General features: G+C 46.9%; 1 protein-coding gene across 1 annotated transcript in view; it reads left to right on the top strand.

The window, feature by feature from the left end:
• Window positions 1-23,565, top strand: part of LOC115306913 (short transient receptor potential channel 2-like) — a 36,706-nt gene that overhangs the window by 6,602 nt on the left and 6,539 nt on the right. The window contains exons 7-20 of the mRNA XM_029957484.1: window positions 3,849-3,931; window positions 4,143-4,315; window positions 6,653-6,725; window positions 8,284-8,411; window positions 9,015-9,127; window position 9,874; window positions 10,043-10,083; window positions 11,903-12,622; window positions 14,533-14,745; window positions 15,682-15,846; window positions 16,862-17,036; window positions 19,522-19,722; window positions 19,810-19,972; window positions 20,984-21,076. Of these exons, the coding sequence (XP_029813344.1) occupies window positions 3,849-3,931; window positions 4,143-4,315; window positions 6,653-6,725; window positions 8,284-8,411; window positions 9,015-9,127; window position 9,874; window positions 10,043-10,083; window positions 11,903-12,622; window positions 14,533-14,745; window positions 15,682-15,846; window positions 16,862-17,036; window positions 19,522-19,722; window positions 19,810-19,972; window positions 20,984-21,076 (2,342 nt within the window). The remainder of the gene's footprint in view (window positions 1-3,848; window positions 3,932-4,142; window positions 4,316-6,652; window positions 6,726-8,283; window positions 8,412-9,014; window positions 9,128-9,873; window positions 9,875-10,042; window positions 10,084-11,902; window positions 12,623-14,532; window positions 14,746-15,681; window positions 15,847-16,861; window positions 17,037-19,521; window positions 19,723-19,809; window positions 19,973-20,983; window positions 21,077-23,565) is intronic.

Genomic DNA, 23,565 nt, shown 5'->3' with positions numbered 1-23,565 from the left:
TACAATGGTGGAACAAGGACTTCATATTTAACCACTTTTTTCAGTTTCTGGCTAGAAGGCTGGGGCTTGATTGAGGGATAGACACACACACACACACACACACACACACACACACACTCACTCACTCACTCACTCAAATAAAAACAGAAATGGGCTTGCTGCCCTTCCTTACTGGTAAGAGTGAACGCCTCTCCTTCCCTTTCACCCTTGGCGGTGAGCCTTCAGTACAGTATACACAAAGCTGCTGGACCATTGGTTTTTTTTTAGCAAGAATGAAATTTCTTTCTGGATTCAAACTTAAACTCCTACTGAAGGTTTAGGTTCCTGTGGGCTGTAGCTTTCATCAGACTTTTCCTTCTAGCACCTGAAAGTCCCAGGGCTCACTGACCCTGTCTCCGTCATTGCTGTTGCCTGACCCACATGGCAGGAAAGCCAGCTATAATCTTAAATATGTGCTCTGCTATTTCGTGTGTTTTCCTGCTTCCTCACCCTATACAGCACACACACGCTGCTAAGAGAAGATGGATAGGTATCTGGTCGATTTACCTCCCCTCTTCTCAGCCACTTTTCCAGTTATTTTTTCTTCCTAAGCCTATTCTGACTCCTGCTCTCTTGGCACTGGTGTCTTCATTTATCTTTTCAGTACTCTCCACCGTAATTCACTCACAAACAAATACAAAGAAAGAATCACACAAAGCTAGAGTTGTAGAATTCTAGAGGTGAAAAATACTTACAGATCATCAAGCCCCAGCCACATCATTTTATGTGGCAGCTAGGGACACTTGCTTATTCAGATTCACACAGTGAGCCAGAGCAGAAGACAGACTAGAAATCAGGTCTCCTGCCATTATACCACAGAGCTCCCTGTGCACAGAATACGGCTCAAGAAGCTCCAGACATCTGGGGCGCCTGCATGGCTCAGTTGGTTAGGCATCTGACTCTTGGTTTTGGCTCAGGTCATGATCTCTCGGTGAGCTTGAGCTCTGTCAGGCTCTGCACTGATGGCTCAGAATCTGCTTGGGATTCTCTCTCTGTGTCTGTCTCTGTCTCTCTCTCTCTCTCAAATAAATTAAAAAAAAAAAAATGAAGCTCCAAACACCTGACATAACGAAAAGAAGTTCGGTTCCAGGAGTGAACATCACAGGTGTCAGTCTTGTTGAGGTCACTGAGAAAAACAGACCGGCCATCGGAAGAGAAAGTGGAGAAGGAAATGGAGATGCTTCTGTAGTACAGCCTTGGGAGACACCCAGAGAACGGAGACCAAATAAAGCTTGGTCTGAAATTTACTCCTCCTTCATGGGAAGGACTAAGAAATGCAGCAGGACCAGTGGAAGCCGCTCTGTGTGCTCTGCCAGGTTCCAGTATCGAGGTGCCAGGGGGCTGACATGAATGGAGCGACAGCCCTGTGGGCCTGGCCTCAATAAAAAGGAAGCATGAGATTAGGGGCCTGTTTGTCTTGTTCCGTACTGATTCCTGGCAGCTAGAACAGTGCCTAGAACAAAGTAGGCTTTTAGAATAACTTACTTTCAGGAGCAAGTTGTAGATAAGATCACCACCATAAAGTTTACCATCCAAACTGAGACACTTGGAGAGGAAAAAAGACTGCTATTAATTACACAGAGACAACAGTATTGTCAGGCCAACCAGGCCTACAGTCTCCCTAATTATAGGCTAAATAAGGGCTTCTCTTGGCCATCTAAATTACTCTGCACCTTTAAGACCAAGGAGAGAGTCAGCACTCCAGAGCTACTATGTCAGAAGGGCCTTGCATATCAACATATTGCACACATGCCTCAGTGAAACCACAGGGAAAGAAGTTCTAAAATGTTTCTAGAAGAGAGGGTTGATGCATGGAAACTGATGGCACTCAATTTTATAATTAAAAAAAATTTTTTTTTAAGTTTTATTTATTTTTGAGAGAGACAGCATGAGCAGGGGAGGGTCAGAGAGAGGGAGACACAGAATATGAAGACAGGCTCCAGGCTCTGAGCTAGCTGTCAGCACAGAGCCTGACGTGGGACTCGAACCCACGAACCATGAGATCATGACCTGAGCCGAAGCCAGATGCTCAACTGACTGAGCCACCCAGGCGCCCCTCAATTTTATAATTTAAGATGTCTAAAATTTAAGATGTGTTGTTCTAATGGTATATTATTGTGAAAGCAAAACATATGGGCTTTTTTTTAACCCCATGACATAGGATCTTTTATGGCACTGGTTTTCCAGGTAGGAAACAGGGCACAGGGAACTTCAGTGAGATGTCCCAGGTCACATTGCTAAATAAGTCTTGGAGTGGATCTAAATCCAGGCCACCTGACTCCACATAACCTGTGCCTGGGAGCTCAGTTCCCAATGATCAATCTCACTTAGAGTTAAATAAACCATAAATTCTCGGCACCCATCTAGTTACCTTCTCTAGTGATATTCACTCTAAAATATATAAGACACGGTAAAGAAAAAATAGAAATCCAGAAAAATTAAACAAAATATTTCAAAATTAATGTTACATCCAAGATGAGATTGTAACGCCAATATAAAATATTAACTGGTAAATGTGATTACATACATATGTACATACATACCTAAACAAACAGGCTATGAATGTGAATAAAAATACTACTCATATTTGCAGAATGAGGCCAAAGTCCTGCTTTCCAAGAAAGATGTTTACCTTTAAAAGGACCTCTGATAGGGGCGCCTGGGTGGCTCAGTCAGTTAAGCATCCGACTTCTGCTCAGGTCATGATCTCACGGTTCGTGAGTTCAAGCCACGTCAGTCTCTGTGCTGACAGCTCAGAGCCTGGAGCCTGCTTCAGATTCTGTGTCTCCCTCTCTCTCTCTGCCCACCCTGTGCTCGTGCTCTCTCTCTCTCACTCTCTCTCTTTCTAAATAAACATTTAAAAATTTTTTAAAAAATAGAAGAATCAAGTGTAAATTAAAGACAAAGTTTTTTCATTTTTTAAATTCAAGGGAAAAAGGAAGTTTGGAAAAATAAAAAGAAATAGGTACAGATAAATCGACAGATAAATTGAATTTTGACAAAATAGAAACCATAGCACATAAATAAAATCTATGTAGAAATGATCTATTGCATGATTATCGCACGTAGAAATTTCTGGAGTTAGTAGTAAGGAGGTTTATAAAATGCCTGTGATAGTTATGTGCAGAGGCTAATGATTTGAAAGAGACTTGAGGTATCTTTACCTACATACATACACATATACACATTTCTATAAATGGCTAGAAACGGTGGCTTAAATGGATAGGTTTTTAGTTGTAGGTGAACAAAATAAATCATACTGGAAATTAAATAATACTATTAATATTTAGTAGAGAAAAAATGATAAAATGTCCCCAAAGAGTTCAAAATAGAACTATTTTTAACTAGAGAGAAATATATGGATATGCTTTGTTTCTCTCGTGTAGGTGTATAAAGAGAGATAAGTGATTGGAGTTTTGTATATACATGAATGAATTTTCTATATGTACAGATTTAAACCACATATGTATATATATCTATATGCTTTCAAAAGTTTGCCTATGATTTTTAGTCCCATGACCCTGTTTTTCCCAACAACATAAATTCTTTGAATCCGGGGACTTTCAGGATCATGATAAAACACTTAGCATTGGGGAACTAAGTAAACAACATTACTGAATCTTGTATCTTAGAGCTGGAAGAGAGTTTGCACGCAAGCAAAGGTCCCCCATGAAGTTATAGCACATATGCTTAATCATTAAGTTGACTGGGAATAGCCCTGGTACAAGTGGCAGCGTCCCCTGGTGGCGAATGTCTATAGTTCATATTTCTCCTTTTTTTTTTTTTTTTTTTTTTTTTTTTGTCCTCAGGGTTCCAATGCTCAGGAGTCTGGTCCCAGCCCCTGGTTGGCTAATCCTTCCATTCGGAGGACTTTCTTTCCAGATCCCCAAACGTATGTAGCTACCAGAACAGTCCTTGTCCACTTCCCACTTCTTTCTCTCAGGCAAACAAGCTCTGGCTGGGTTCCCCCACTTAATCACAACCTCAGGACATAACCCTATCTGTACATCAAGCTAGCTTTCTTGGTTAGATGTCACTGATTTGGGTAAGAGGAATGGAGTCTGTGTTCCGAGTGAAACTGAGTGCTCTCTGTTTCCCTGTAGGAGCACCAAGGAAATTTCTGAGCTTAGGAATATCCTAAAGCAGCTGCAGCCAGGGGCTTTGGGACGTTCAGCCCGCATGGTGCTTTCAGCTGCCCGCAGGGTGCCCCCCACGAGTATGGCAAGCACAAAAAACAGCCACACAGAACCTGGTCCCAGTCATCCAGGCAGCACAGGTGAGTCCCCATGACCTACCTTTGGCTCCTTACTCTCCCTGGCACCATCCTTCCTCCCTGAATCCACTCCTGCTATACAAGGGTGGCTTACAAATGGGACTTCCTATGGGAGAAAAGACCATAGTCAGTATCTTGTTACCAGAGGAGAAATCAAATGCTACATAGTAATTGAAATCAGGAATCCTTATCTCTTTGGGCCTCAAATCCCCCACCTTCAAAGTGAAGGAATCAAACCAAATAGTATTGCAGTATTAATGTTTTGTGATCACTTCAGCAGGACAGTTAAGTCAGGGTGATGGTGTATGGAGCTTGTTGGGGAGATAAAGTAGGGGGATAGCATGGTTTTATCACAGAGGAAGAGATGATTCAACATTTTAGAGCTCCTACTTAGCACTTTTACTAACTTAACAATTTAATGTTCGTAACAAACTTGTGAAGTAGATACTGTTATACTCATTTTACAAAAGCATCTGAGGTATTTCTGAGTCACACAGGTAATAAGTGGCAAAACCAGGATTTGAACCCCAGAGTTTTTTTCTTTTTACTGTTCTAGATAGCAAAAGAGAAAACAAGTAGAGTTCTTACTGAAAACCGTTGGTTTTACTCATTACCTCCTGGGAAAATTTTAAAAAAGGAAACAGTTAATTGGTCACTTCAAAGTACTGACCAAAATTACCGAAATAGTAGGCATATTAGCTCATGGCAGAAATAGGGTACATTGTTCATCTACTGTTGGATAACGAATTATCCCAGAACTTGGTAGCTTACAATAGTATTTATCATTTCACAGTTTCTTATGGTTAGGAATCTGGTTTTGGCTTAAAGCATCTTCCGGCTCCAGATGTGACACAAAGCTATAGTCCTTTCAAGGCTCCACTGGAAATGATCTGCTCCCGAATTCAGTCACATAGTTGTTAGTAGGATTCAATTCCTCATGGGTTGTAGGACCGAAGCTTCCCTCAGTTTCTTTGCCAAGAGAGCCTCTCCCTGGAGCATCTCACAGTGTGAAAGCTTGCTTCATCAGAGTGAACAAGGGCAAGAGAGGGCGTGCTCATAAGAAAGAAGTCAGTCTGGGGCACCTGGCTGGCTCAGTTGGAAAAGTGTATGACTCTTGATCTTGGGGTCGAGAGTTCAAGTCCTGTGTTGAGTGTAGAGATTACTAAAAATGAATACACTGAAAAAAGAAACAAGTCAGTCTTTTACAATCTGATCCCAGGAGTGGCATCCCACCACTTCTGCCACATTTTATTCATTAGAAGCAAGTTACTAGGTTCTGCCTAAATTCAGGAGGAGGCATGAATACTAGGAGACAGGAATCAATAAGAGTCCTTTTAGAAGCTGCCTACCACATAAGGAAGGATGTAGTTTATTATTTTAATAAACAGAAAATGGGAAGGATCTAACCTTTTGGGGGCACCCAGTCAGCGGGACACTGGAGCTATGAAAGTACCTGCAAAATACTAACTCCTATATAAAGTGTTCCGTGGGTTCTGAATAGCTAGACAAATGGTTATTGCTGGGTTTTGGTGCCACTCATTTGATAGATACCTGAACATCTGAGTGTAAGGCTCCGTGCTAGGTGTCAGGGATTCCACAGCAATAAAATAGCAGTTCTTCCCTAATGGAGAGATGTCTCCATGTCATACAAGTAAGTCTACAACAGCAAACTGTAATGAGTACTTCAAAGGCAAAGCATAATAGGATGATCAGATTTAGATAAGAGAATTCAGGAAAAGTGCTTCACAGGAATTAGTATTTTACCTGAGACTTGAAGAGTGAGAAAGAATTAACCAGACAAAAAGTATAGAAAGAATATTCCTAAAAGAAGGAACATTATGGGGTACCTGGGTGGCTCACTGCATTAAGCATCAGATTCTTGGTTTCAGCTCAGGTCATGATCTCACAGTTCATGGGTTCCAGCCCTTAGTCTGGTTTCTTGCTGACAGTGCAGAGCCTGCTTGGGATTCTCTTTTTCTCCCCCTCTCTCTATCCTCCTGTGTGCATGTATGCTCTTTCTCAAAAATAAATAAACTTTAAAAATAAAAAAGAGGGGTGCCTTAATGGCTCATTCAGTTGAGCGTCTGACTTTGGCTCAGGTCATCTTCTCACCGTCTGTGACTTCGAGCCCCTTGTCCAGCTCTGTACTGATAGCTCAGAGCCTGGAGCCTGCTTCAGATTCTGTTTCCGTCTCTCTCTCTGTCTCTCTCTCTCTCTCTCTCTCTGTCTCTCTCAAAAATAAACATTTGAAAGCAACAAAAAACAAACAAAGAAGAAGGAACATCATGTGTGAAGGGCTTTTTGTTAATAAGCTAGATTTAATGAGTGTTTCTAACACAGAGCTCAGACCAGAAGAGCAAAACTCAGAGAATAATGTGGGCAGGACGAAGAGACGGAAAGTGCAAGCCCACAGGTGAGTAGCTCAATCTGAAAGCCAAATCACCTCCCCAAACCTTATTGCCCATCTACACCTTTCCTTCTCCCTCTCGTGTCTTAGTTAGATCATCGAGTACCATTGTGTCTTGATCTCATGGTCTGGGCCCAGAGGGTCAAGAAAAGATGTCCTTATCCACATGTTGTCAGCTAGGCAAGGAGGTAGCTCTATAGTAAATCAGAATCTGAAGATGGGTACGCTGTATCTCATGGACTTCATTAAAATTGGAATCTTTTTCTGCTTTAAAGAATACTGTCAAGAAGATAGAAAGACAAGTCACAGAATATGTGAGGTGATATTTCCATATCATATATCCAATAAGGGACTTGTTTCTAGAATACATAGTGCTTACAGCTCAACAATAAAAAGATAACCTAATTTTTTAATGGATAAAAGATCTGAATAGACTTTCCTCCAAAGAAGATAAACAAATGCACAGTAAACACATCAAAAGATGCTTAATATCTTTAGCCGTCAGAGAAGAGCAAATCAAAACCACCGTGATCACACCCACTAGGGTAGCTGTAATCAAAGCGACAGTAGCAGGGGTGCCTGGCTGGCTCTGTCAGTGGAGCATGCAACTCTTGGTCTTGAGGCTGTAAGTTCAAGCCCTACATTGGGTGGAGAACTTACTTTAAAAATAAATTAAGAAAAAAAGACAATAACAGATATTGGCGAAGATGTGGAGAAGATTGGAACTCTCATACATTGCTGGTGAAAATGTAAAATGCTGCAGCCACCTTGATAAACAGTTTTTTAAAAACCTAAACAGAGTTACCATAGGACCCAATAATTCCACTCCTAGGAATAGACCCCAAAGAACTGATACAAAAACGTGTAGTCAAATGTTCATAGTGGCATTAATCATAATAGCCAAAAAGTGGAAACAACCCAAATGTCCATCAGCTGATGAACAGATAAGCCAAACGTGGTGTATTTCTACAATAGAATATTGTTCAACCGTGAAAAAAAATGAAGTACCAACATATGTTATAATATGGGTGAACCTTAAAACATGCTAAGTGAAAGTAGTCAGTCAAAAAGGACCACACATTATGTGATTGCATTTATGTGAAATGTCCAGAATAGACAAATCCATACAGACAGAGAGTAGATTAGCAGCTGCCAGGGTCCTGGTGAGGGTGGGTGTGGGAGTGACGACTAATGAATTTAGGGTTTCTTCTGGGGGTGATAAAAATGTTCTGGAATTAGGAAGTCATGGTGGTTAAACAACCTTGTGAATATCCTAAAACTATTAAATAGTGTACTTTAATAGGATGGATTTTATGGACTTTGCCTTATATCTGAATAAGAAAAAAATAATTCAGAAAACCTGAGAACAACAATAGAACTTCTGTTCTCAGATGTTCAAGGTTAAATGACCTCCCTCAAGTTGGGTGCATCCAGTGGGAAAACCAGGACTCCAGCCAGGGCTTTTGGCTCTGTATCAACAAGTCCACACTCTCCTGTCCTAACTCACGGCTCCTTCAGCCCTTGTGGCCTCTTGCTAATAGCGGTTCTTTATTCTCTCTCACAGGCCTTTATCCAGCTTGAACTCTCGGCCAAACCAGAAGAGGATAGCAAAGGCAGGGCAAAGAGAACACCGGCGACCCCAGGCCCAAAGCAATGGGGTCCAGGATAGTGCACTGTGCCCCATCTGCTCAGGTGAGCTGCTGGGGCACAGGGGTTATTGTGGGACTGCTAGGCATCCCTTGAGGCAGGACTGGGAGACCTGGGAATGCTGCCAGGGAACATTCGAGCTTGGACTCATAGTCTTCTCCACAGTTACATGCTAGTCTATATTGAGCACATGCTCACATCATGTTGGCCCAGCTGAGGAAGGGACATGGGCCCTGCCCCAGGAAAAACATGAAACAAAACAATATAAAATACTAGCAGAGAGGGCCTAGCATCTCCTCCAGAACTTTTTCCTCCATGTCCCAGTTCTCCAAGTCCCTGTTCAAATGGTACTTATTTGCCAAGTCTCCTGTCAGCACTTCTCCCTTCTCCCTTCTGCTTTGTGTCACAGTTGCTTGTGGCCTCAGCTTATCTTTACCCCTGACCTCTACAGTCCGGAAGGACAGGCCTGGGTTTACACCTCTCAGCTCCTGGCAGTGTAAGGCATACAGTAAACCCTTGATAAATGTTTGGTGGATTCATGAGTGGATAGTGTCAGGAGTAGACTATCCAGCCAGAGTAAACTACCTGCAAAAACAACCGGCGCTGGGAACAGGCCCAACTTTGCTAACCTCCCTCTCTCCCTTTTAGGCTCCTTCAGCGTCAAAGTTCTTCCCCAGCATGCTGCCACTTGTGGAGAGATCTCCTCCCCTCACCCAGACTCTCCCTCCTCATCACCACCTTCATCGCCATCTGTATTATGGGTATCCTCCCCGGACAGCTCACCACCCACTTCCTGGGTCCAGTGCCCTATATGCCAGTTGGACTTCTCAGCAGAAGAAGTAGAAGAACATGCCAGCATGTGTGGGGAGGTCCCTCAGGCGTGAGCCATGAGGTCCTGTGGTTTTGGCCCCCCTGCCCTCTGTAACTAAAATGGGAGTGGATCTCTTGACAGCAGAGAAGAGCTAATAAGGCTAGGCTGCCCTCTCTCCTTCTCATTCCCCTGGGACTCTGCCTCAGGGCACCTCTGGGACCAGCCTGCTCTCCACTCCCAGTTGTCAAGGCTTTTGTCACCATGGCACCCTGTTCTCCCAAGACATCTCCATCCTTTTCCCCTTTGGAACTTCTCTGGGGTAGAATTGATGATCTCTCTGGGGCTTTGGGGCATAATCCAGAACATCTTCCTCTCAGTGAGTGATGAGCATCCTCATGCCCATTTTCCTGAAAGGAAAACCAGACCCAGTGAAAAAAGCACTGCCTGGCAGATGAGACCCTGTGGTATACTTGGAAGTTAGAGTGATTTTTGAGCATGAGGCTGACCTCCAGCATCCTATGAGCTTAACTCCCAGTATCCTTGGTGGGTTCCCTCCCTACATACAATCACGTAACGATGTTGCTGTGTGACCTTGAGCAACTTGAGTTCTTCATCTTGGATGCAGAATTAGGCATCAGTAACAGAAATCTCTCATCCTGCTTGCAGAGTGATACCAGGATCAGATGGGTTAAGGAGTGTTTCTAGGCTTGGCTGTGGAACCTTGGGCAAAACCCGGTCCCCGTCTGTACAATGAGGCAGTAGAACCAGAGGGTCTCCAAGGTCCCCTCCACCTATGGCCTTCTAAATTCTATTCCCACACCTTCCTTGAGCAACTGTGTCCTCTCCTCCTCCTCCTCCCCAGAAGTTTTCACTGTGTGGTATTCACCAGTTCCTCTGGTCTCCAGGGTACAGGGCAGGGGGGGAGCAGCTGGTCCTGGCAAAGGGAGGGCCCAGGGCGGGGTTCTGAACTCAAGGGTAGGAAAGAGGAAGCTGGGCACAGTCAGGGGAGTAGCCAGAGCAGGAGCTCAGTCCTTCGGTCTCTGCCAGCCTAGGTGGGTGCAGCCATGGACCTCCTCACGGTAAGAGGCCTACTCTCCTATCTTCCCTCATCCTGGTCCCATTTACAGCCATGATTAAAACAGCAGATTGAGCCACAGGGACAGTAAGGATATCCTAGCTGCCATTCAGGTGATGGACATTGCCATGTGGTGGAGGGGAACCCTTGGAGTCCCGAGCCTGGGCCCAGAGAGATGAGCACTCAGGGTGGGCTAGGCCTGGTACAAGAGAGGGACAAGGCAGCACTGAGGGAGAAATGCCACTGAAAACGGGAGAAGGCAAAGCCAGGGAAGGTTGGTGGGGGAGGAGCATGGGGATGTGCTAGGAGGCGAGGACAGAGCTGAGGGGCTTGGGGAAAGACCAGTTCAAAGACCCTCCTGTGTGGACATGTCTGGACCTGTCCTTAAGAGGCTCTGGGACTCTCAAAGGGATGAGCAGCTGAGAGATGAAGTCAACAAGATGGAGCTAGATCATGGGCAGATCCTGTGGTAGACTCCTAGTGTGGCCTGGTCCATCTGCTTTAACCTACCCTTTTTCAGGGTGCCCACACTGGCCCAATGTGTATGGGTTCCTGTGAGGGTGGAAGTTGTGCTGGGGAAGGGAACTCCGGCGAGGCCCAGGCGTGGCACTGCCTCGCCTAAGGATCTACCCAATAAAATGGTGACTAAGGAAATGTTGGTAATCCTCAATGCTGCTGGCCTTTGGGGGCAGGTAACCGTAAACTAAGGAATGCAGGGAACATAGCTCTAGAAGCTGGAATGGGATTCTCCCTTAGAGCCATTCTGTCCTGCCAACACCTGGACTTCTTAGCCCAATGATACTGATTTCTAAATTCTGACCTCTAGACCTATAAGAATACATTTGTATAGTTTTAAGCTAATTGTTTTTAAAAAGAGACCAACCAAGACCAATTTTCCAAATATCAGTATTTCAGCAAATGGGATTATTTACTAAGAGCTTACAAAATGTATACGAGAAACTACTATGGTATGAAAGGTTATTTCCAAAATGATTGATTCCCAAAAACATGGAAATGAAAGTTACCCCCTACACAGACATAATTTGGGGGGGAACATTCATATTGTCATTATATAAAATGATTACACTGGATAAACCGTATGTACTAAAGTGTAGGATGTGTATTTGATAAAGAATTCAATTTCAAATAGAGGTGGTGGCATTGTTAATTTCCTTTTTAAAAGAAAATGGAATCATTTATCTGTCTATATTATTACATCCCACATTTTGGATGTTTCAAATAAGTAAAGGTTCTAGAAATCCCAAACTGGTAACAATAGGTTACTAGTATGAGAAGTGCCATAAGAGAATAGTTGAGAACACTAACTCCTCAGCCAGGGTCCGCATCTCACTAAAGTGGCTTGGCATGTCTGTATCTCAGTTTCCTCTCCTGTTGAAAGGGTCGTGATCGCTCCTACCTCACAGGGTCATCGTAAGGATTGAGGTACCATACTTGTGAAGTGCTCAGAAAAGGAGCATATAAAGGCACTACACTAAATGTCCTTTGAAAGCAACACTGTTAGTGTGTGTTTGGGCTAAAGCAAAATAGAACAGTGGCTGGGTTGGGGGCCTAAAGATGGAAGGGTGAGGGAGGCCCCAGAGCAGAGGAGATTGGGGACTGGGGGTCCCACCTTCTCCATCCTTCTTCTAGCCACAGCCCAACTGGACTGAGATAGTGAACAAAAAGCTGAAGTTCCCACCTCCGCTCCTGGCTGCCATCCAGGAGGGCCGTCTGGGCCTAGTGCAGCACCTGCTGGAGTCCGGGGTGGAGGCTTCGGGCAGCGGGCCAGGCGGGCCCCTGAGGAATGTGGAGGAGGCCGAGGACCGCTCCTGGAGGGAAGCTCTCAATCTGGCCATCCGGCTGGGCCACGAGGCCATCACTGATGTGCTGTTGGCCAATGTCAAGTTTGACTTCCGGCAGATCCATGAGGCACTGCTAGTGGCAGTGGACACAAACCAGCCAGCAGCGGTGCGTCGCCTGCTGGCCCGGCTGGAACGGGAGAAGGGCCGCAAAGTGGACACTAGGTCTTTCTCACTGGCTTTCTTTGACTCCTCAATCGATGGCTCGCGCTTTGCCCCTGGTGTCACTCCACTCACCCTGGCCTGCCAGAAGGACCTGTATGAGATCGCACAGCTGCTCATGGACCAGGGCCACACCATCGCCCGGCCCCACCCGGTCTCCTGCGCCTGCCTCGAGTGCAGCAATGCCCGCTGCTACGACCTGCTGAAGTTCTCCCTGTCCCGCATCAACACCTACCGCGGCATCGCCAGCAGGGCCCACCTCTCGCTGGCCAGTGAGGATGCCATGCTGGCTGCCTTCCAGCTCAGCCGGGAGCTCAGGCGCCTTGCACGCAAGGAACCTGAGTTTAAGGTTGGTTTCTCATACTTTCTCCTGCCCTTAGTCCCCGACATCTGTCCTTCCACACGGGCAGGGGTGGGCTTGTGGTGGGCGTTCTGGGAAGTAGAAAACAACAGAAAGATAACGAGGCCTAGTTCTGTTCTCAGTAAATCTCCATTTATGTGGAGAGAGAGCCATCACTCTAGGGCCACCTAGTTTTATGGGATGGCATAAACCCCACCCTAGGGATGCCCTGGGTCTGTCTGAGGGAGGAGGGAGAGCACAGCTAGAAAAGCAGCTAGACAGACTTAGAGATGACATTCAGTGGGATCCATCCTTTCTTTTTTTATTTTTTAATGTTTTTTTTTTTTTGAGACAGAGACAGAGCATGAGTGGGGGAGGGGCAGAGAGAGAGGGAGACACAGAATCTGAAGCAGGCTCCAGGCTCTGAGCTGTCAGCACAGACCGCAACACAGGGCTCTAACTCAAACTGACAGATCATGACCTGAACCACAGTCAGATGTGTAACTGACTGAGCCACCCAGGCACCCTTGGGACCCATCCTTTCTGAAAACCTACTGTGCACCCCTACATCGAGCACCATGTGCTGGGGCCTCGAGCTTGTGATCAGCAAAAGCGAGGTGGACAAGCCACTCCTAGGGTGCTCAGCTTCATTTTGTGCCTCTGTGAAGAGTGTTCCATGGCTTCCAAAACCCAGAAAAGAGGTCAGGAAGCTAGAGCTGTTGTGTTCCAGGAAGACTGCTTCAGAGAAGCAAAATTAACCTTGGCTGCACAGCCAGGAGGTTTAATACAAGTGAGGAAGAGGAGTAGGGAGGATATTTGCAGTAAAGGGTGCAGTACAAGCAAAGGCTGTTGGATAGGAAAAGTACACAAGGTGATGAGTACAAGAGCCTGCTTGGGACAGAGGAGTGAAGGGGAGCGAGGGAGGCCTGGAGGCAGGGACTGGTCGGGAGCCTTAAATACCACTAGCCCAGTCCTGTCTGTCACTCATCCACCGACACCCCGTCTGTGCAAGGAAGACTTGGTCCCCAGGCTTGAGATTACCATTAGGTGGGGAAACAGAGTTCTGAGGCAGGATGTGGCCCATGCCAGGTGAGCTGGGGAAACAGCATGCCTTTTCACCAGAGTCATGGAGGGATCAGAGCCCCCACCTCACAGGGAGCAGGAAAGAGCCGCTCCTCCGGACTTTCCCTCCATGCTCACAGTGGCCCACTGAGGGAGGCAGCACAGATTGTCACCCCACCCTCTGGGCCAGGGAGCTGGGGTCTCCGTAGGGGAAGCACCTGGCCCAGTGTGACACCACCCGAGGGACAGTACTGGGCAGAGCCCTAGCCTCCCAAAGTTCTTGCCTACATTCTCTCTGGGATTGGGTCCCTGAGTAAAACTGAGGATGGACTGGGTAAAGTGGAGCGAGAACTGCCTTACTCATGTCTGCTTCTAACACTGCTGGCACGGATTCTCATGTGAGGTAGGTGCTCAAAAAAAATCAATGAAACGAACATGTGAAAGGCATAAAGAAGCGGATGAGAAGTGGAACAGGAAACAGGGACCAGAAAAAGGAGGCACAAGGGACGGGCAAAGGTGGCAGAGGAGTTTGGGTTGCAATGACTTAATGATGAGGTCGATGGAGCACCAGAGAAGCAAAGTTGACATGGAGGCACCTCATTATAGCAAGGAGGAGAGCTGAGGTGGCAGAGAAGGAACGGATGACCGGGGGGGGGGGGGGGGGGGGGGGGGGGGGGGGGGGGGGGGGGGGGGGGGGGGGGGGGGGGGGGGGGGGGGGGGGGGGGGGGACACCAGATGTGGGGAGGTGACGGCCTGAGGCAGGACAGAGGTGGCCAGGCCCACTGATGGGAGTGTAGAGCTGACTTAGTGGGGCTGGTCTGCAGGGCAGCGGCACACACAGATCTGCTTCCCTGCAGCCCGAGTACATTGCCCTGGAGTCACTGAGCCAGGACTATGGCTTTGAGTTGCTGGGCATGTGCCGGAACCAGAGCGAGGTCACTGCGGTACTCAATGACCTGGGCGAAGACAACGAGACTGAACCCGAGGCTGAGGGCCTGGGCCAGGCCTTTGAGGAAGGCATCCCCAACCTGGCGAGGCTGCGACTGGCCGTCAACTACAACCAGAAGCGGGTCAGCTGGACGCTACCACCTCCCCTACCCCTGCCCTAATCCCTGCCCTGCCACAGCTAAGTGTTCCCTGGTCCAGCCTAAATAAATCCTCCCCCTGCCCTCTGAGACCTGATCCTGAGCTCCCTTCCAGCTAGGCCCTGGTCCTATGGGTCTCCCCAACTCCCTTCTTACCTTACCTCTCCCCAGCCCTTGGAAGTCCCATTACCCACCAGGACTCTATGTTCAGACCAGACACTTATGTTTTATTCAGCTCTGCCTCTAACCTATTGAGTAAGTTTGGTCCAGTCTTCTTCTGTTACTAAACTTCAGTATCTCTCTCTGTTCAATAAGAGTAGACGAGATCTCTCAGGGCTTAGATACCAAGTGATTCCATTATTCCCCACCTCATTAGATGCCTGCCCCCATAAATTAAAGACATGCTCTCTTTCTAGCCTCCCCTACCCCTTCCTCCTCCCTCTCACCCTTCTTCCTGGCCCACCAGAAGCTTAACCAAAAAACTTCCTTTATAATGGCTTCCCTGGCCCTGCCCCACAAAACATCAAACCCTACTTTCCCTGCTCCCCCTCCTCAAGACTGGCGCCCCCATCTCTGAGAAGGCAGAAAATCCTGTGAGTTCTGGGACTCTGGTACCTAGCTTCACCCACCACTTCCTGGCTTAGATTCAAGAAAGAAAGAAAGAGGAGTCCAGAGAGTCGAGAAAAACCTTTTCAGTTCAGCTTCTCCCTCATAGACTAGGAAACCAAGGCTCAAGGGTGGGATCTGCCCAAGCTCACATGGCAAATGAGTTTCCTCTCTGCTGAGCTGGCTGGCCTGAGAAGAAAAGAAATATGGCCCCCGTCTCTGGGGCAGGGAAGGCAGGACGGTGCACCCAACTGGCTCCTCCTCTCTTCCCTGCCTGGTAACCGCCCACGCTGCTCACGCGCCATCTCTGCTTAGTTTGTAGCACACCCCATCTGCCAGCAAGTCCTGTCCTCCATCTGGTGTGGGAACCTGGCTGGCTGGCGTGGAAGCACCACCATCTGGAAGCTCTTTGTCGCCTTCCTCATCTTCCTCACCATGCCCTTCCTCTGTCTTGGCTACTGGCTGGCACCCAAGTCTCGGGTACTACGAATAAAGTTACTGATAAGTGTCACTTACTTTGCACTTTGCTAATGTGCCCATGAAGTCACTTGTAGTGGCTCTAGAAAATAGGTATTACACTTTCATTTTATAGAGGAGGCACGGGAAACAGAAGTGCTGTTTTTGTCCAAGGGACACAGTAAATAGCCCGGTCCCGATTTAAATGGAGGTCTCTCTGCCTCCAAAGCCTGGATCTTATATGTGACCCTATACTCTCTTAAAGAGACCCCTACCCCAACCTACAAATTCTTTGAGAGCCTGTACGAACCCAGCTATCTTTATTCCCTCATTTTAACAAGCATTTCCTTGAAACCCTGCTGTGAGCTGGGGGTTATGCCTGGTCTGAGGGATATAATGTTAACCAGGTGAGGAACAGGGAGAGTGGTGTTCCAGGGAGCAGGAACAGCATGTCTGCAGGCCCAGGGGAGGGAGAACATAGAGTATCAGACGGAAAGAATTTATGTGTTGCTGAAGCATACTTACAAATAGTGAGTGGTGGGGAGCAGGCAGGGGCCAGACCTAGCAGAGTTTTGTAAGCAGAAATAGAAGCCACTGTAGGATTTTAATGGAGTGAGTGACCCCTTTAGTTGTGTGCTTTAGAAAGTTCTCTCTACTAGAGGCACGAGGATGGGTTGGGGAGAGGGCAGGAGTTAGGGAGATGGTCTTGTCTGAGACGGGGACACAGGAGGAGGAGAAGGAACCAGTTTGGGATGGAAGATGACGAATTTATTTTTAACTTGGTTGAGACTGAAGAGGCTGTAGGGCCTCCAACGGGAGTCACTTTACTCTCTGATCCTCAATTCCTTAGCTGAAATGCATGGGAATACCACTACTCACCTCACACAGCTGTGAAAGAAAGAGATGTGAAATAGAGCACATTCTCAATAAATGTCTGAATAAGAGTGTGAGTCAAAGCGGGGCTCTGGAAGCTCTCCCAGGAAGGGGAGGGGTGTGACATGGCCTCTGAGATCCATGCTTTCCTCCCTCTCCCTGCAAGCTGGGCCGTCTGCTGAAGATCCCAGTGCTGAAGTTCTTGCTGCACTCTGCCTCCTATCTGTGGTTCCTTATCTTCCTGCTGGGTGAGTCCCTGGCCATGGAGATGCAGCTGAGCACCTTCCGCGGCCGTAGCCAGAGCGTCTGGGAGACTTCCCTACACATGGTTTGGGTCACAGGTTCGTGTGTGGGGCCCTTTATTTGTAGCAGTCCCCCTTGTGGGCTCCCTTGCTGTTTTTCAAAATAAGTACTACAGTGGGGGAGGGGGGAGTTCTGCCTGTACATGCCCCCAAACATAGAACCAAACCCCTCTGAGTTCCAGCACACCAAGAGACCTTTTCCATTCACCCCTAGTTAGGAGATCTAGCCCTGTGATGACTCCCTGAGCAGGGGCCTCATTCCTCCCCCACTCCAGAGGTTCCTATCCTCCCACAAATAAGACACTGGTCCATAGCATCAGGCAGGAAATTACCCTGGCGTAATGGTAGCCTGTTAGGACATTACCAGGCAGGCTATCCCCAAAGTCATGGAACAGAAAGGCTCACAGGCTAAACTGAGATGCTTCAATCATACAGTTTACTAAATCCATAAATGGTGGTGTTGTTATGAGGACCAGAGTTGAAGTTTAAGCAGAGGCTTCGAGAGCCAGAAGTTGCCTCGCCCCAACACTTGGTCTATAGAGGAGACGTAGGGGCAAGTATGTCTGGCCACAGCTGAAGCTTGCTAATCATCCTGATGAGCAGCTATGAATTTCCTTTGCAATTTTTTTAAATGTTTACTTATTTTATTATTTATTTGTCTGTTTGTTTATTTTTGAGAGAGAGAGCTGTGGAGGGTCAGAGAGAGAGGGAGACACTGAATCCAAAGCACAGAGCCTGACATGGGGCTCAAGCTCACATGCCATGAGATCATGACCTGGGCTGACGTCTATGACTTAGCCGACTGAGCTACCCGGGCTCCCCAAAGCAATTCTTGTGCAGAAGACACATACGGCCAGAAAGGGTATCACACCAGTGGGTAGGTGACTTAAGAGCTGATGAGTCCTGAGGGCTTCAGCTGCCTCATATATATTCAGTATATCAGGAATACTTGGAGTCTATCCCTTTCTATGTATTCACACACAAATGCTCCACTCATTTTATTTGTTCAACATGCCACTCAAATAACTAACTTATCTATGCTCAGCATGTAAGTTTCATGCATTCCATTGGTTTTCTTCTATAGCAGAATCAAGTGTCCTTAATTCAGCAAAGGCAAATACCAGAACCCCCAGAGCTCTACCTAGCCTCTGGCTGGGCAGCTCAGGCTGTTGGCCCCTTCCTCAGCTGCCCTCCCCTCAGCTCTAGCTTAGTCAGCAAACTCCCAATAAATGCTTGTAGTTCACTGTGAGTGAAGCCCTGGAAATGTGCAGATAAATTAAATATGGTTGCATCCATCATGCAGCAACATATAGGACTGAGCATCCACCCTAGGTCCACAAGACAGTCTCCGGCTGTGAGCACTGGTTCAGTTCCCGACCACACCATGCTCCCACTCGTCCCCAAGCCTGTGCTCATTCTTTTTCCAGCCCTGTCCCCTTCCCACGTGGCCCCATCACCTGGCCAGTTCCCCCTCTTCCTTCAAATCTCAGCTTAAAAGTCACTGTCTTTGAGAAGCTTTTCCTGGCCCCCAAATCAGGGGGAGGATCTCTTCCTAAATACTCCTGAAACAGCCTGTTTCCCTGCTCCTCAATCTTAGCGTTCACTGTACTGGATTGTAGCCACTCGACTACTTGCCCGTCTCCCTCTCTAGAGTCCTGGGAGGCCAGGGACCGTTCTGTACCAGGGTCCCACTGGCATACGGTGGTAACTTAATGTTAGTTTAATAGTGACTACTACTGGGCCTTGTTCTGGGCACTGGGGACAAGGAGATGAATCAGACACAGTCCCCTGCCCTTAAAGGAGTGAGAGTTCAGGGACGATGAGGGCAGACAGAGCCAGGAAGAGATACCCTGCAGGGCCCTGTGGTTGAGGGCGTCACAGAGATCTGAATGGAGCACTGAGAGCAGAGCTCAGGGAGCATCTCACCGCATCTGCTCAGGTTTCGCAGACAAGGCAGTATTTGACCTGGGCCATGTAGGTGAGCCTGGCTTCAAACGGGTGTGGAAGGGCACTCTAGGCAGACAGAAAAAGCACACATGTGTATCCAAGGACTGCAGAAGGGTACAATGCAGCAGGGTTACCTGGCTAATCAGGTTCAGTGCCCAAGACTTCCCCTCATTCCCTAGGTCTGGCACTTTTCCCCACTGAGAGACGGGCACTCAGAGTGGGTGGATAATTTGGAGCCCCTTCAAGTCAATATTCTTGAAATATTTGTCCAGCATTTATTCAGTGGAGGGCAGGGAGAAACAGATTTAAAACATTCCCTCCCAGTACGAGCCTCTCCCACATGTTAGTTTATGCATATAAGCAGACTGGGATCATGGCACGGGCACCTCAGTGGAGGAGTCTGCATTAGCCCATAGTCCTTATTGTTTTCACAGATCACTTCCTATTTATGTAGATTGCATGGTTACGTTTCATCACTTTCGTCCCTGTGATGTTTTAGCTCCCCCCACCCCACAGATAAGTGTCCCTCTACCTGGCTCTGACCTGGAGGGAGGACAGTTCTGCCTCCTACCTTCAGGCTTCCTGTGGTTTGAGTGCAAGGAAGTGTGGATCGAGGGCCTGCGCAGTTACTTCCTGGACTGGTGGAACTTCTTGGACGTGGTCATCCTGTCCCTGTACCTGGCCGCCTTTGCGCTGCGCCTCCTTCTGTCCGGGCTTGCCCACGTGCACTGCCGGGATGCCCCCGATGGGGCTGCCTGTCACTATTTCACTACGGCTGGTGAGTGCCCCCCATCTCAGCTGGGGTCCCCCCCCAGGCCCTTCTCTCCCTTGATTCTCAGCCTCAGCTTCATTCCACCCTGCACAGAGCGAAGTGAGTGGCGCACCGAGGACCCCCAGTTCCTGGCGGAGGTGCTGTTTGCTGTCACCAGCATGCTCAGCTTCACCCGCCTGGCCTACATCCTGCCGGCCCACGAGTCCCTGGGCACTCTGCAGATTTCTATTGGCAGGATGATTGACGACATGATCCGGTGTGTACTGTCCCTGCTCAGAGCATCCTCCCCTGTGATAGACTCCTCTCAACCTCCTCGTAAAAGTCCTCGCCTCTAGCTGGCTGAGGGGTTCTTAACCTCACTTCCTTGCAGAGGCTCCAGAGACCTCTGAGGCCCTGAAATTATAGACAAAAACTCAGGATGTAGATGTAAACACACATTTCTCTGCAACGAGGGTCTATAACTTTCGTCTAATTCTCAAAGAGCCCCATGACCCCTGAAAAGATTAGGAACCACTGAGAGCAGGAAAAGCCCTTGGATGGGAGTTCCAGCCCCAATTCTGTTGCTCCCCATGACCCTCTCGGGGCCTCAGTTTTCCCATCTTTGTGGTAAGGGCACTGGAGTCAGAGGTCCCTTTGGATCGTTCCCATTCTGTAACAGCTTTCTGAACTCATGGCCTTCTTGGTGCTTATCACCTAATAATTGGTGGCCAAACCTGGCCTTTCACACTGAGCAGAGCCCATAGTTAGTGCCTGCTGCCCAGGGAGTTTCCTGCCTGAAGCCCTGGTTACATCTGCGAACATTTTCAGCTCAGCTCAACTTGAGGAGAACCTCCCATCCCACCCCTGAGACTTTTCTACCCCCATCCCCTCCCCCCAGCCACTGTTGCAAGCTGATGCATTTACCTGATAAATGCTGATAAATGATAAATGCTGATAAATCCTGTCCAGTAGGACTCTCTGCCTCACTCACCCTTGAACCGCCTCTCAGCATGTCAGTAACTCCCTGGAAGACTGGCCCATCCCTAACTTTCATCACTTCAACTAAGTATCCTTTATTCTCAAGGAAGAGCTCCTGCTTTGGCACCATTTTAAATGACTTCTCCTTTCCCACCTTTACTTATTACTCTGTTCTTAATAAGCACCACATTTGAATACTTGTCAAGAGATGCTGAGTCTGGGAGGCCATCGCCAGATCCATCTTCCCAGAACCTGACATCTCCCAAGGTGGAAACCTTCTCTGACCCTTCCCCATCCCACCCGCTGCCAGGTTCATGTTCATCCTCATGATCATCCTGACCGCCTTCCTCTGTGGCCTCAACAACATCTATGTGCCCTACCAGGAGACGGAGCGGCTGGGCAAGTATGCTGGGGTGGAGATGGGTGGGCAAGTGGGAGTCTCAGGCCCATCAGCCTGGAGCTTAGTGATCACCGGTGCCTTCCCTCTCCTTCCTCATCTCTTTATTCATAATTAATTTCTTGTTTGAACAATAATTTACTCTCTCATTGATTCACACTCATTCATTTGTTCATTAACCCATTTACTCACTCATTCACTTTTTTCCCCAAACTTTTTATTATGAAAAAATATCAATCCTATGGAAAAGTTAAAAGCACCGTGGATTCCCATATACCCTTCCCCTAGCTTCATCAATTTTTAATGTTTTACCACACTTTGCTCTATCTATTGCTTTCCTTATCTTATTGTCCTCAAAACGTTTAAAAGTAAGTTGCAAACATCATGACACTTTATCCCTAAATATTTCAGGAGATTTCCTAAGAGCATAACCACAAAATGATTATCACCCTCAAAAAAGTTACTTCTTTTTCCTTTTCTTTTTTATTTTTTCTAAAAATGTTTATTAAATTTTTGAGAGACAGAGAACATGCACAAGGGGCAGAGAAAGAGGGAGACAGAGAATCCAAAGCAGGCTCTAACACACGAACTGTGAGATCATGACCTGAGAAGAAGTTGGACACTTAACTGACCAAGCCACCCAGGCACCCCTTCTTTTTTATTTTTTAAAGTAAGCTCTATGCCCATTGTGGGGCTAGAACTCATGACTCTGAGATCAAGAGTCACATGCTCTACTGACTAAGCCAGCCAGGTACTTCCACACTCAAAAAGTTTAATATCAAGGGGCACCTCACAATCTCAGTCAGCAGAGCATGTGTCTCTTAGTATAGGGGTTGTGAATTCAAGCCCCACATTGAGTGTAGAGCTTACTTTAAAATTTTTCTAATTAATTAATTAATTAATATTTATCCAAAATTATTATTTACTGTACAGTTCTTGATCAAACTTCTCCAGTTGATCCCCCAAAAAAGTTTTCTAGCCTTTTAAAACTCCGAGACCCAATCTGGGGGTCACATGTTTCATTTTGTTGTCATATCTCTTTAGTCTCCTTTAATCTGCAACATGCCCTCTACCTTTTCTTGGTCTTTCATAAAAAATGAACTTTTCTGAAGAGTATAGATCAAGGTATATTGTAGAGCATTCTACAATTGGGATTTATCTGACCAGTTCCTCATTATAAGATATAAGTTAAGCAATTTTGTCAAGAACACAACCTAGTTGATGATGTATATTTTCCATCACATCACATCAGGAGACAGAAGATGTCAGTGTAGCCCATTGGGAGGCCCATTGGTCTAGCAAACCTCTTCACTGTAAAGGTACTAAGGATGCCCTTTAGTGACAGAAAGATATGCTGAGATCATGTGACTAGCCTGTTCCCTTGGAATCTTTTACTCAGTGGCTTTAGCATCCATAGGTGAATCAGTTATTACAATAGTGGTTTCCAGATGGTGATCTTCTACTCCTGCCATTCTTTCAATACATATTTATTTTTTTATTCTTTTAATATTTTATTTTATTTTATTTTATTTTATTTTGAGAGACAAAGAGACAGAGCATGAGCAGGGGAGAGGCAGAGAGAGAGAGAGAGGCAGAGAGAGAGACAGAGAGAGAGAAAGAATCTAAAGCAGTCTCTAGGCTCTGAGCTGTGAGCACAGAGCCTGATGTGGACTCAAACTCACGAATGTGAGATCTTGACCTGAGCCGAAGTCAGACACTCAACCAACTGAGTCACCCAGGGACCCCTCTTTCTATATTTATTTGCTGGCATTCTTCTATAAAGAAGTGTTCTCATATTTTTGAAAAATCACTATGGAATTCAAAGATTTTTTTAATATAAGAATCCATTATAGTCATTATTTCTTTTTGATGCTCAATTCTTCCAAAACATGGCCAATAACTCTTGTGTCTGTTTATTCACTCACTCATTCATTGTCTATTCATTCATTTGCCCATTTTTTAAGTTCATTCACCTTATCATTTGGTTGTAGTGGGATTTTCGTAATTGTTGTTGAGTTCACACCCATTTTCCTAGTAATTCCTGTCCCTGGCACTGAAAGCACAGAAAGAGGAAGTGAACTGGGCTCACTCTAGTGAAGATACCCAGTCTGCACAAATAAGCTCAATTTGTGGTGATAAGTGCTGTGAGGAAAGAGGGCTTCTGTTGAGAAGACCCATAGGGCAAAGCCCCTTCCAGGGGGAAGCACCAGGGGCAGCAGCCATCCATTCCAGCCAGGAGTGTAATTACCATTCCTAGGTAATCAGGGAAGACTTCATCGGGAAGGGAGTATCTGGATTCCACCTACAAGGATTATGGACTTCAGAGAAGGTGCAGGGCATCCTGGTCAGAAAGGGAACATGTACCAAAGCAGGAGGGATGGCTGTAGAATAGCAAGATGTCTTTCATGGTTGGCATGTAGAGGGAGTTCTGAGGGAAGAACTGGAGAGGGTAGAGGGACCAGGTCCTGGAGCCCATGAACGTCCTCCTGAGAAGC

The sequence above is a fragment of the Suricata suricatta genome, chromosome 11, assembly GCF_006229205.1.
Source record: "Suricata suricatta isolate VVHF042 chromosome 11, meerkat_22Aug2017_6uvM2_HiC, whole genome shotgun sequence".
NCBI classification, from domain to species: domain Eukaryota; kingdom Metazoa; phylum Chordata; class Mammalia; order Carnivora; family Herpestidae; genus Suricata; species Suricata suricatta.
The sequence above is the reverse complement of the archived record's forward strand: the minus strand, read 5'-3'. Positions and strand labels throughout refer to the sequence as shown.